This window comes from Leptopilina boulardi, unplaced genomic scaffold (genome assembly GCF_019393585.1).
Source record: "Leptopilina boulardi isolate dan_hultmark-lab unplaced genomic scaffold, ZJU_Lbou_2.1 LbouV2_55, whole genome shotgun sequence".
Classification (NCBI taxonomy): domain Eukaryota; kingdom Metazoa; phylum Arthropoda; class Insecta; order Hymenoptera; family Figitidae; genus Leptopilina; species Leptopilina boulardi.
The window spans coordinates 1522269-1537454 of record NW_026138000.1 but is presented as its reverse complement, the minus strand read 5'-3'; the positions used below and the strand labels follow the sequence as shown (position 1 = coordinate 1537454).

Below are 15186 nucleotides of genomic sequence, written 5' to 3'. Positions count from 1 at the left end.
GTTAAAGACGAATACAATCTTAAAGTTCAAAGGTTAAATGTCTAAAAACATCATTTAAAACGAACATAACCTCAAAAATTAAAAAATCGTGAATATAGCCACAAGCCGCTGTTGATTCTAAAAGTTTGAATGACGTGAATATATAGCCGCAAATCAATATGACAATTATATCAATTAAAATACGAATATAACCTTAAAAAAAAAATTCAAGATTTAGAAAGGCTTTGCCCTTCTATTATACATATAATAATTCAAATTTTTAAATAAATAAAAAATCATAAATAATTAATAAAAATTTTGGCTCTTATATGAATCAAAAAACAACTTGGCGCCTATCGGTTGTAATTAATTTTTTCATTCTGTTTTTTTATTCACGCATGCGATATATATATATATATATTTAATGATCGTAAGTCACTTTCACTCGATTTCAAAGAGTGCCGAATGTTGCAAAAAAAAAAATCTTTTTTTTTTTTTTTTTTTAACAAACCTTTCCGAATATTTTCTGTCGTGATGCGGTATATATATTCCAAAGAGTGGGTATATATATATATGTGTGCCATGAACCTGTTCCCGACCTGTTCCAAATGATCGTGTGGTAAATCTGACCGGTTGCAATTCTTTGCGCACAGATATAGGCCCCCTCTGTTACATCGTGACATATATGACTGCACCTTATTGGCGTCGACGCTGTCAAAAAAAAAAAACCACAATAAATTCCCCGCACATTGGTTATATATCTTAAATAAACGAGAATTTAAAGTAAAATGACCCCTGCAATCGACCCCAAATCAAAATATAATAATGATAATATAGTAATACTATAAAATAATAATGATTATAATATTAAAATAATAGTAATAATAGTAATATATTTATACTGGTAAATATAATTGTAATAATAATAATAATAACAATAATAATAATAATAATAATAATAATAATAATAATAATAATAATAATAATAGTAATAATAAGTTTTACCTTCTTGGAGCCTACCTTGCACCTTCCTAAACCTATTTTTAGCCTACTTTGTACATTCTGAAATTCTAATTTGAGCCTAGTTTGCACCTGCTTCGTCCCTACATTAAACCTATTTTGTACCAGCTTAGTTTCTACTTTGAGACTAGTTTGAGCCTACTTAGACCCTATTTTAGGGCTAGTTTGAGCCTACTTTGTACCTTTCATAACCTTACTTTGAGCCAAGTTTGTAAATTTTAACCCCTACTTGTGCCCAGTTTGTACCTACTTAGACCCTACTTTGAGCCTAGTTTGAGCCTACTTAGACCCTAGTTTGAGCCTAGTTTGAGCCTACTTTGTACCTTTCATAACCCTACTTTGAGCCTACTTTGTACCTTTCATAACCCTACTTTGAGCCTACTTTGTACCTTTCATAACCATACTTTGAGCCTACTTTGTACCTTTCATAACCCTATTTTGAGCCCAGTTTGTACCTACTTAGACCCTATTTTGAGCCTAGTTTGTACATTTTAACCCCTACTTTGAGCCCAGTTTGTACCTACTTAGACCCTAGTTTGAGCCTAGTTTGTACCTACTTAGACCCTACCTTGAGCCTAGTTTGAGCCTACTTTGTACATTTCATAACCCTACTTTGAGCCAAGTTTGTAAATTTTAACCCCTACTTGTGCCCAGTTTGTACCTACTTAGACCCTACTTTGAGCCTAGTTTGAGCCTACTTAGACCCTAGTTTGAGCCTAGTTTGAGCCTAGTTTGAGCCTACTTTGTACCTTTCATAACCCTACTTTAAGCCTACTTTGTACCTTTCATAACCCTACTTTGAGCCTACTTTGTACCTTTCATAACCATACTTTGAGCCTACTTTGTACCTTTCATAACCCTATTTTGAGCCCAGTTTGTACCTACTTAGACCCTATTTTGAGCCTAGTTTGTACATTTTAACCCCTACTTTGAGCCCAGTTTGTACCTACTTAGACCCTAGTTTGAGCCTAGTTTGTACCTACTTAGACCCTACCTTGAGCCTAGTTTGAGCCTACTTTGTACCTTTCATAACCCTATTTTAAGCCTATTTCCTACCTTTCATAACCCTACTTCTAGTTTACATTGTACCTTCTTAAATCACTGTATAGTATCAAAAGTTTTACTTGTATCATTTAAATCTTTCGCTATTTTAGTGAAACCTTTCGCTGTTTCAGGTAAATCTTTTTTTCTCATGTAATAATAATAATAATAATAATAATAATAATAATAATAATAATAATAATAATTGTATTGGAATTGAAATATTTTAATTAGAAAAAAAATAATTTAAAAAAAAAAATTTGTTTCTTTTTTTTTTTTGCAGGACAATTTGGAGTCAGTATGAGTCTAAAAAATGGTGGACTCTTTCCATCGACATTCAATGTGGCAGCGAAAGCCGATATTTACGTGAATGCAACATGTGGCGATGATGGACCAGAAACATTTTGCAAGCCAACGGAATTTTTGCGATGCGCCGTTTGTGATTCCCGTAGTCCCGATCCTGGAAAACGGCACAATATCACTCATGTTTTAGATTCAAATCCAGGAAGATGGTGGCAAAGTCCATCACTACACAAGGGCGAACGTTTTGAATTTATCACAATTATATTGGATTTAAGACAAGTAAGTTTTATTTATTTATCGATATGGAATATTTAATCGGTTCTTGATTTTTAACATATATATATATATGCTTCGACCCTATAATTTTACTCTACGTTCAAACTTAATTTTGAGCCTATTTCTACCTGTTAAGGCACTACTTTGAGCCTAGTTTGTACCTGTTTAGTCCCTATTTTGAGCCTACTTTGTACCTTCTTAAACTCTAGTTTGAGCCTACTTTGTACCTTCTTTAACCCTAGTTTGAGCCAAATTTTTACCTTTTCTAACCCTACTTTGAGCCTAGTTTGTACCTGCTTAGTCTCTACGTTGAGCCTAATTTGCGTCAATTTTGTACCTTCTTAATTCCTAATTTGAGCCTACTTTGTACCTTCTTTAGCCCTAGTTTGAGCCTACTTTGTACCTTTTTAAACACTAGTTGAAGCCTAATTTGTACCTGATTAAAGCCTATTTTGAGCCTAGTTTAAAACTAGTCAGACCCTACTTTGAGCCTAGTTTGTACCTGATTAGTCTCTACTTTGAGCCTAATTTGCGTCAATTTTGTACCTTCTTAATTCCTAGTTTGAGCCTACTTTGTACCTTCTTTAGCCCTAGTTTGAGCCTACTTTGTACCTTTTTAAACACTAGTTGAAGCCTAATTTGTACCTGATTAAAGCCTATTTTGAGCCTAGTTTAAAACTAGTCAGACCCTACTTTGAGCCTAGTTTGTACCTGATTAGTCGCTACTTTGAGCCTAATTTGCGTCAATTTTGTACCTTCTTAATTCCTAGTTTGAGCCTACTTTGTACCTTCTTTACCCCTAGTTTGAGCCAACTTTTTACCTTCTCTAACCCTACTTTGAGCCTAGTTTGTGCCTGGTTAGTCTCTACTTTGAGCCTAATTTGCGTCAATTTTGTCCCTTTTAATTCCTAGTTCAAGCCTACTTTGTACCTTCTTTACCCCTAGTTTGAGGTTACTTTGTACCTTCTTAATCCCAAGTTTGAGCCTACTTTGTACCTTCTTAATCCCTAGTTTGAGCCTACTTTGTACCTTCTTAATCCCTAGTTTGAGCCTACTTTGTACCTTTTTAAACACTAGTTGAAGCCTAATTTGTACCTGATTAAAGCCTATTTTGAGCCTAGTTTAAAACTAGTCAGACCCTACTTTGAGCCTAGTTTGTACCTGATTAGTCGCTACTTTGAGCTTAATTTGAGCATACATTGTACCTCCTTAGAACCTATTTTTCAAATCAAAAACTATTTTCCAACACATTAAATGCATTTTTTTAAATTAAAATTATATCTCAGATATTATAATGTATTATCAGCAAGAAATATAATATAACGAATTTGGAAAGATTAGATAAATTTAAAAATTATGCCACTATTATATATACGAGAACGGAAATTGTATTTAAATCATTATAACTATGATAAATACAAACTTAAAAATTATATATATGATCCCCTGTTAAGATTATACATATATATTCAACTATAATATATCCTTAATTATACACATGTTATAATCAATTTTCGATTATAGAAACTAGTTATATGGGCGCGAACAATTTTTCTTTTTCTTTTTTTTCCCCTAATAGAAAATTATAGAAATGTTTTCTCTTATATATGACAATTTATATATGTTCTCTATTTTTTTTAACCTTAATTATATATTTTATCTGACTTTTTGCACGATAACAAAACCAGGAATCAAAAAGTGGATAATCCGGTGATTTTATTGATCGTTTTTAACAAAAAACAAATTTGATTAAAATAATTGAATAATAATTTAAATAATTCGAACAAATATAAATTCTAGTTTGAGCCTACTTTGTACCTTTTCAAACCCTAGTTTCATGCCTACTTTGTACCTTTTTAAACCCTAGTTTGAGTCTACTTTGTACCTTTTTAAACCCTAGTTTGAGCCTACTTTGTACCTTCTCAAACCCTAGTTTGAGCCTACTTTGTACCTTCCCAAAATCCTAGTTTGAGCCTAGTTTATACCTACTTAGGGCATAGTTTGAGCCTACTTTGTACCTTCCCAAAATCCTAGTTTGAGCCTAGTTTATACCTACTTAGGGCATAGTTTGAGCCTACTTTGTACCTTCTCAAACCCTAGTTTGAGCCTAGTTTGTACCTGCTTAGTTTCTACTTTGAGCCTAATTTGAGTCAACTTTGTACCTTTTTAATCCCTAGTTTGAGCCAACTTTGGACCTTCCCAAAACCCTAGTTTGAGCCTAGTTTATAGCTACTTAGGGCATAGTTTGAGCCTACTTTGTACCTTCCCAAAACCCTACTTTGAGCCTAGTTTGTACCTTCTTAAAGACTACTTTGAGCCTAATTTGAGTCAACTTTCTACCTTTTTAATCCCTAGTTTGAGCCAACTTTGTACCTTCTTAAACCCTACTTTTGAGCATATTTTGTACCTTCTTAAACCCTACTTTGAACTTGCCTTCTTATTTCATAAAAATTTTACCCTTTTCCCCCAAAAATTTGTAGTTATAACTGTTTTTGTTTCTTAGGATCATTCCATATCAATTCTGCACTATTTTTTTCTAAATTTATATTTATTCGCCTTTAAATTGGAAAATTCTGCAAAAAAAAAAAAAATATTATAATAATAATAATTCGAATAAATAAAAATTTGCGGTTAAATGAAAATTCTATGTAGTAAAATATTTTTTATAAAGAAAATTAATTTTTTACGGCAATATTTTGTATCGTTTTTCGGGAATTTTTTTTTTTTTTTTTTTTTGCAAGGTTTTTTTTGTTTGGTCCATAGAGATGAGCTGGCTTACTACTGCGCTACCTCTTAGCCTTTTAACTCGACAACTATACCTTCATTACACGCGCGACCCTCGAAAAGGAGACCCCCGGTTCGTTATAAAGTTTAAGCTTTTGGCTCTTGCAATTTGTAGAAGCGGTCCCGTTTCAGGTACATCTCGCCCAGCAGTTGCCGCACAAACAATTCTAAGAAAAAGGCATACACAAGTTTCCCTCCTAAAATTCTGCTTCTTTCTCTTTCTTACTCTTTCTTTTTTCTCTCTTTTTAAACATTTTTTTTTCTCTCTCTTTTTTCTCATTTTTGCCGACTGTTAAACCTCGATTTGTGTTTCTTTAAATTGCTCAAGTGCTCTATTCGTCTTTTCCACTTGCCACCCCCCCCCCCCTTTACCACCCTCAATTTTTTTTTCTTTTTTCCTCTTTCCACTTTCATTCACCTTAAATCTCATTCTGCTCTCTCTCTCTCTCTCTCTCTCTCTCTCTCTCTCTCTCTCCTTTGCTTTCCCTAATCCTTTTGTCTCGCTGGTTTTCCTTGCAACTTTTTTTTTTTTTTTTTTTGATGCGTCAGTCTTTGTCGGTTTTTGATCAGACAATGAGACATAAATCGGAAGAAAGGAACGCACAATGAGACGAGGAACTGGACTGTAGAATATAGTGTATATATATATATATATAAAACCGTGAGGAATTTTACTATTTGCCTAACGATGAAGGCGAAATTTGAGATTTTAGTTTGGAATTCTTTAACTATATAAGGGTCTCTAAAAGTATAATAATAATAATAATAAGGATAAGTGAGTGCATTTTGTATTCAAAAACTTCTTATAAATACCCTTAACGGTGCATATTATATATATTTATAGTTTTCCCTATTCCTGTAATCATTAAAATATTGCGATTATATGGTATTTTTTTTTTGAAATTAGTATGGGGATTTTTCCAATTTGAAAAAAAAAATATTCTTGTATGCTATTGGCGGATTATTATTAGGGATGTGCGGTAGAATGGTTTTTTAAAGAAACAAAATTATGCGAAAAAATATCTAATATAGGGTTTATACTAGTATAATATATAGTCAATATACTATATACTGCATGTGTACTAAAAGTATTTGGTACTAAAAGTGTTATATACTATAAGTACTATAAGTACTATAAGTACTATAAGTACTATAAGTACTATATACTATAAGTACTGTAAGTACTATAAGTACTATATACTATAAGTACGATAAGTACTATAAGTGCTATATACTATAAGTACTATAAGTACTATATGTACAATAAGTAATATAGGTACTATAAGTACTACAAGTAGTTTAGGTACTATAAGCACTATAGGTATTATAAGCACTATAGGTACTGTAAGTACTGTAGGTACTATAAGTAGTTTAGGTACTATACGTAGTTTAGGTACTATAAGCACTATAGGTATTATAAGCACTATAGGTACTATAAGTACTGTAGGTACTATAAGTACTATAGGTATAATTACTATAAGTACTATAAGTACTGTAGGTACTATAAGTTCTATAGGTATATTATAAGTACTATAGGTATAATTACTATAATTACTATAAGTACTATAAGTACTATAAGTACTGCAGGTACTATAAGTAGTGTAGGTACTATAAGTTCTATATATATATTATAAGTACTATAGGTACTATAAGTAATGTAGGTACTATAAGCACTATAGGTACTAAAATTACTGTAGATACTATAAGTACTGTAGGTACTATAAGTACTATAGATATAATTACTATAAGTACTATAAGTACTGTAGGTACTATAAGTATTGTAGGTACTATAAGTAGTGAAGGGACTATAAGTACTATAGGTATTATAAGTACTGTAGGTACTATAAGTACTATGCACTAATAGTACTATATACTTTAAGTACAATGTACGAAAGGTAATATGTACTATAAGTACTATATACTATAAGTACTATATACTTTAAGTAGCACTTACTATAACTACTATATACCAAATAGTAAAGGAACTATGTACTAAAAGTACTACGTATACAAAAAATTGAAGGTACAATATACTATAAGTACTACATTCTAAAAGTACTATATACTATAAATACTATATATACTAAATATACTAAAGGTACTATGTACTATAACTACTATATACTATAAGTACTATATTCTATATATACTAAATATACATTACACATATTTTATACTTAAATTCAGTATGTAATATTCTTAAATTTAGAATATTACATAATGTAATTAAGTGTATATATAAAATTCTCTAAAATAGGTATGCCAAGTATATATATATTCTAAATTTCAGAATATATATATTTTTTTCTTATACATATATGTGACCTAATTTGAGAAGAATGGAAGTTAAAAAAAATAAAATTTCACTAAGTTAAAAAAAACACATAAGTACCATGTATAGTAGTAGAGTTAATAATTATATTGACATTAGAGAGGATAATCAGACATCAATTTATTTGTCGAAGGGGGAAAAGGGGGGCTCACGCGGTAATTAGGGTTTAGTAATAATAACATTAAAATTGCTATTTCCTATATATATACATTGGAAAAAAAATTAATTAAACTTCAATCGAATTATGTAACCTAATTGAACTATTAAATATAGGAATCGTATTTTTAGCCCAATACGATTCGTGATTGGAGAGAATTTTTTTTTTTTTTCTTTATAATAATATTTTGCACATTTTTCTTTTTTTTGCCAAGTGCTTCTATTATTATTATTATTGCTATATATAAACTTACAGTTAGTTTAAAATTTAACTATATGTAGAACAAATAAAAATTTTAATCTTTTATAAAAAAAAAAAAAAATCTTATATAAAAAAAATTAATAATTTTATGTAACAAAATTTAATTTTATATAAAATAAAAATATAAACTTATATTTATAATATATATTATATGATGCGAGATTTAGATTTATAGTGACTGGGATATTATTTTTCTAATTTTTAAATTGACTACCGCGGTGTTAATAAAGAGAAAAAGAGAGAGAGAGAGAGAGAGAGAGATTGCAATCGTATAAGTTGGAAGAATTCTTGGAATGTTGTCACAGTGGCTAATTGTGCCACAATCCTTTAAATCTATACACGCAGGTATAGTCAGTAATTATCACTATCTTGAAATAATAATTTATGATAATTATATTGCATTTTGTCTATATAGAATCGCGAAACTTAGCAGCAGAGATAATATTTTATAGGTATATATAAATATTATTATATCCTAATATCATATAATAATGTTAAATATTAGTTTTCACTTACACTTTCACATTCACTAATTCTAATTATCACTTTTACTAACATGAATTCTAAATTTCACTCCAAGCCTAATTTGTACCTTCTTACACCCTACTTTGAACCTACTTAGTACCTTCTCAACTCCTATTTTAAACCTACTTAATACCTTCTCAACTCCTACTTGGAACCTACTTAGTACCTTCTCAACTCCTATTTTAAACCTACTTAATACCTTCTCAACTCCTACTTGGAACCTACTTAGTACCTTCTCAACTCTTACTTTGAGCCTACTTAGTATACCTTAACTCCTACTTTGAACCTAGTTTGTGCCTACTTAGAAACTATTTTGAGCCTACTTTGTACCTTCTTGAACCATACTTTGAACCTAGTTTGTACCTTCTTAGATCCTACTTAGTGCCTTCTCAACTACTACTTTGAGCCTATTTAGTACCTTCTTAACTACTACTTTGAGCCTACTAAGTACTTTCTTTAATCCTACTTTTAACCTAGTTTGTACCTGATTAAACCTAACCTTGCGCCTCGCCTTGCGCCTATTTTGTACCTATATATTTAGACCTACTTTGTACCTACTTAAATCCTACATTAAGTCTATTTCGTACTTGCATGGTTAGTTCCTACTTTGAGCCTAATTTGAGCTAACTTTTTACGTTCCTAATTCCTATAGTTTGAGCCTAATGTGTACCTTCTAAAACCTTACTTTGAACCTACTTAGTACCTTCTGAACTCCTACTTTGAACCTACTTAGTGCCTTCTCAACTCCTACTTTGAGCCTACTTAGTAGCTTCTTAACTCCTACTTTAAGCCTAGTTTGTACCTACTTTGATCCTATTTTGAGCCTACTTTGTACCTACTTTGTCCCTATTTTGTGCCTACTTTGTACCTACTTTGTCCCCACTTTGAGCCTACTTTGTACCTACTTTGATCATATTTTGAGCCTACTTTGTACCTACTTTGTCCCCATTTTGTGCCTACTTTGTACCCACTTTCAGCCTACTTTGTACCTACTTTGATCCTATTTTGAGCCTACTTTGTACCTACTTTGTCCCTATTTTGTGCCTACTTTGTACCTACTTTGTCCCCACTTTGAGCCTACTTTGTACCTACTTTGATCATATTTTGAGCCTACTTTGTACCTACGTTGACACTATTTGGAGCCTACTTTGTTCCTTCTTAACGCCTACTTTGAGCCTAGTTTGTACCTACTTTGACCTAATATTGAAGTATTTCGAACCTACTTTAAGCCAACATTAACCCTAGATTTCTATATGTAATATACTAATTAGAAATCAGTGAAAGTAAAAATTAAACTGAAACTGAAATTTGAATCTGTGAAAGCGAGACTGAAAATGAAATTACATAATTAATCTCGTGCTTGAAAATACTAACTACAGAATCACAATTAACGAAAACAGGAATGAAAGCGATGAAAAGGAAATAAATCGAAGAAAGAGCGGAATAAGCATTTTAATAAATAGTCACACTCGGAGACGAATAAAAAACGATTTGACACTTTTGAAAAATGTATTTCCGCGCGCTAAATAGGAATGAATAATTTCCTTTTCTAGATTGCCTTCTGGATGCGTGCTCCTGGCGAATTAAGGAGCTCTTTTGCGACGAGTTGCCTTTAGCACTTGACTATATATATATATATGTAGTCAAGTGCCTTTTTACAGGTTGCGCGAGATGCCATTTGGTTTTTATTAACGCGCCAGTCTGAACGCCATGGAACGTTACGAATTTATCTCGTAATTCAATTCCCACGGTCATTCTCTGTATAGAATATATATATATATATATATATATATATATATATATATATATATATATACATATATATATATAATTGCAAGCCATTCCTCCAGTTGATTCGTTGCATTTATATTTGATTATAGTTGATTTAAATCTTTATAAACATGGAAATTACTGGCATATTTTTGTGCTGAGCAATGTGATACAGAGATAATACGCAATCAAATAAAAAGTTAGTCAGTTCTCTTGGACCCTAATTTGAGCCTCTATTATATCTGTTTAAAGCCTACTTTAAGCCTACTTTGTACCTTCTCAAACCCTATTTTAAACCTATACTTTGTACTTTTTCAAACCCTACTTTGAACCTACTTTAAACCTTCTAAAACCTTACCTTGAGTCTACTTTGTACCTTCTTGAACCCTACTTTAAACCTACTTTGTACTTTTTCAAACCCTACTTTGCACCTACTTTGTACCTTCTAAAACCATACCTTGAGCCTACTTAGTACCTTCTTAAACCCTACTTTAAACCTACTTTGTACTTTTTCAAACCCTACTTTGAACCTACTTTAAACCTTCTAAAACCTTACCTTGAGCCTACTTTGTACCTTCTTCAACACTACTTTGTACCTACTTTGTACCTTTTTAAACCCTACTTTGTACCTTCTAAAACCTTACTTTGAGCCTACTTTGTACCTTCTCAAACCGTACTTTGAGCCTACTTTGTACCTTCTCAAATCCTACTTTGAACCTACTTTGTGCCTTTTTAAACACTACTTTGAACCTACTTTGTACCTTTTCAAACCCTACTTTGTACCTACTTTGTACCTTCTAAAACCTTACTTTGAGCCTACTTTGTACCTTCTGTAACCTTACTTTGAGCCTACTTTGTACCTTCTCAAATCCTACTTTGAACCTACTTTGTGCCTTTTTAAACACTACTTTGAACCCACTTTGTACCTTTTCAAACCCTACTTTGTACCTACTTTGTACCTTCTAAAACCTTACTTTGAGCCTACTTTGTACCTTCTGTAACCTTACTTTGAGCCTACTTTGTACCTTCTGTAACCTTACTTTGACCCTACTTTGTACCTTCTGTAACCTTAATTTGAGCCTACTTTGTACCTTCTGTAACCTTACTTTGAACCTACTTTGTACCTTTTAAAACCTTACTTGAAGTCTACTTTATACCTTTTTGAACCCAACTTTGAGCCTATTTTGCACCTACCTAGACTCTATTTTGAGCCTAGTTTGAACCCACTTTGCCTCTATATTTAAACTATTTTGAGCCTATTTTACACCTTCTTTTACCCAACTATGACCCTAATTTGTACCTATTTAAAGCCTACTATCAGCCTACTTTGACCCTAGCTTGAAACTAGTTTTACTCTATTTTGAACCCTCTTAGAATCTACTCTGAGACTACTTTGTAGAAATAAATTTAATTTAAAATACATTTAACAATTTTTAGTGTAGAATGTACATTTTTTTCTCGTGAATAAAAAGAAGAGAGGAATGCATAACGATTTTTGTACTTTTTTGTTCTTAACTCTTGATGCAAAAGTTGAAAATGACGTAATTGGTCAGACAATTATTACTGTTCCATTTCTCCTTATATATTCTCTCATTTGTTCAAAGTGAGATGATGCTATACGGCTTTATCGCGAGCCATGAAGAAAAGAGAAAGAGAGAGAGAGAGAGAGAGAGAAGAGAAAAAGGAGAAAAGGGGCGCCTTGATCTCTCGACTTGTTAATCCATGGGACAATGTGGATTCACTCCAACACTTGTCAAGAGAATGACATTTTCAGTGCTCTCTTTTTTTTGTCCCCTTCACAAAAGCTTTTTTTTAAATCCCTAAGGGATTTTATTTTTTTTTTTTTTGTATCGCAAGGCCATTTGCCCATGAAAATTGACATAATCCAGGGCAAAATAGTATATTCAAGTCACGTGCCATCACTTCAATCCCCCTTTCTCCTATTATGTATATCGTATTTTATTTTTGTCTACTGCTCTTATTTTAATAATAGTAAAAATAATAACAATAATAAGAATAAAATACTAATAATAATAATAATAATAATAATAATAATAATAAAAAAACATGGAAAAAAAAGATTTACTTGAAACAGCGAAAGGTTTCGCTAAAATAACGAAATATTAATATAAAACAAGTAAAACTTTTGCTATTATAGTGAAAAGTTTCGCTGTTCCAGATAAATTTTTTTTTCGTATAATAATAATAATAATAATAATAATAATAATAATAATAGTTATAATTGGTAAAATATTCGTTATTGTTTTCTGTTTTTTTTTTACCACAAAAGCGATTTTTTTTACCGAGTAAAAAAAAAAGATCTCTACTATATCGACAGTCGGTAATGTCAAATTCTTGACAAAAAAAAATTTCTTTTTGAATTTTGAAAAAAAAAAAAAAATTATTGTGGCATTTACTTTAATCTAAAAGTAAATGAATGGAAAAAAGAAAATTTAAAAAAAAAATTTATAGCCTTAAAAAAATTGCGCAGAATGTTTGAAAATAAAAAAATCTTGTACGATATAAGATGTTTTTTAAAGCATTTTTATTAAACAAAAAATAAAAAAATATAAGTTTATAAATTTAGCAAAAGACGCGCACGCTCTATTTCTTTTTCTCTCTGATGAAGAAAATGTCTACCCTCTGTTGATATAATTAAATCATCAAGAGTATATATATATATATATATATATATATATATAACAGTTATTGCAATCTTAATTGGTTCACCCACGCGGAGTTTCAAGCTCCTATATAATTGATATGCAGTTAAATAATACATCCGCATAATAAAGGCGTTAAGATATAAAATCAGTCGGAGCACGCGCGACATTTCTTGCAAATATAAATATACAACTATAATAATAATAGTAATAATAATAATAAAAATTATTATTAATATTATTACTATCATTATTATAATTATAATTGTTACTATTATTAAATAATATATTATTAATGAATGGAATTAATGAAGCTAGTTTCAATCTAGGTTCAAAGTAGGCTCAAAGTAGACTCTAAGTAGGTACAAAAAATGCTAAAACTAGTTTCAATATAAGATCAAAGTATAGGCTTAAAGTAGGTTCTAAATAGTCACAAACTAGGCTCAAACTTGGCTGTAAACAGGCACAAACTAGGCTCTAAGCGGGTACAAAATAGGCTAAAAGTAGTTACAATCTATGTTTAAAGTAGGCTCTAAGTAGGTACAAAATAGGCTAAACCTAGTTTCAATCTAGGTTCAAAGTAGGCTCAAAGTGTATTCTAAGTAGGCACAAAATAGGCTAAAACTAGTTTTAATATAAGATAAAAGTAGGCTCTAAATAGCCACAAACTAGGCTCAAACTTGGTTGTTAACAGGCACAAACTAGGCTCTAAGCGGGTGCAAAATAGGCTAAAACTAATTTCAATATAGGTTCAAAGTAGGCTCAAAGTATATTCTAAGTAGGTACAAAATAGGCTAAAACTAGTTTCAATCTAGGTTCAAAGTAGGCACAAACAAGGCTAAAACTAGGGTTAAAATAAGTTTATAATAAAATTAAAACTACAAAAATCTAAAATGAGAAAAAAAATTTGATAAAAAAATTATTTCATAATAATAAATGATGTAATTTATATACAAGGTTATTAACCTTCTTCTTCTTCTTGTTCTTCTTTTTTTTCTCCTTTTTTTTGAACCGCATCATTTTTAACGATTTTGCGTTCCACTTTGTGACAAGTTACATTCTACACCCTTTTCAACGGTGCAATTATTCCGCAAAGGAAGAGTGACATGATCTCTGTGTCCTTTCTTCATTTGCTTCCTTTTTGCATTTCTTTTTCCTTCTCTCTTTGTATATATACTCTCTGGTTTTTATCATCAGACTTATATTCTCTCACCGGCACAGAGAGAGAGAGAGAGAGAGAGAGAGAGAGAGAGAGAGAGAGAGAGAGAGATCGTGATGTAAAAATAACCAGAAACCGAACGACGCTCGTTTCAAGCTCAATTATATAGTCTTAAAATCATTCGTTGAGATCGACTTGATTCGCAATGTAATGACTATCCTTTTTAAATGACTAATAAAAATTGCTACTGAAAATATAAATTTGTTTCCATACATTTATTAAAGCCTACTTTAAGCCAAGATTGAAACTAGTTTCAGCTCATTTTGTACCCGCTTAGAGCCTAGTTTGAGCCTAGCTTGTGCCTGCTTAGAGCCTACTTTCTGTTGAATTTAAGCCAACTTGGAGCCTAGATTGAAACTAGTTTCAGCTTATTTTGTACCCGCTTAGAGCCTAGTTTGAGCCTAGTTTGTGCCTGCATAGAGCCTACTTTCTGCCGAATTAGAGCCAACTTGGAACCTAGATTGAAATTAGTTTTAAATTATTTTCTACCTAACATCAATCTTTGAGCATAGTTTGTACCAGCTTAGAGCCTATTTTGTACCTACTTTCACGTTATATTGAAACTAATTTTAGCCAGCTTTGTACCTGTTTAAAATCTACTTTGAGCCTACCTTGACCCTATATATTGAAACTAGTTTTAGCCTATTTTCTACCCGCCTAGAGCCTAGTTAAAGCCTAAATTGTGCCTTTATAGAGCCTACTTTGAGCCCAGTTTGTGCTTGTTTATAGTCTGCTACTTTAAACCTATTTTGTACCAGCTTAGTTTCTACTTTGAGACTAGTTTTTACCTACTAAGAGCCTATTTTGAGCCTAGTTTGAGCCAAGTTTGTACCAGGTTAAAGCAAATTTTGAGCCT

At 31.4% G+C, this 15186-nt stretch overlaps 1 protein-coding gene across 1 annotated transcript in view; it reads left to right on the top strand.

Annotated features, from left to right (window-relative positions):
- LOC127290141 (laminin subunit alpha-1) overlaps positions 1-15186 on the top strand; it is a 175866-nt gene that overhangs the window by 45527 nt on the left and 115153 nt on the right. The window contains exon 2 of the mRNA XM_051318537.1: positions 2324-2622. Within this exon, the coding sequence (XP_051174494.1) occupies positions 2324-2622 (299 nt within the window). The remainder of the gene's footprint in view (positions 1-2323; positions 2623-15186) is intronic.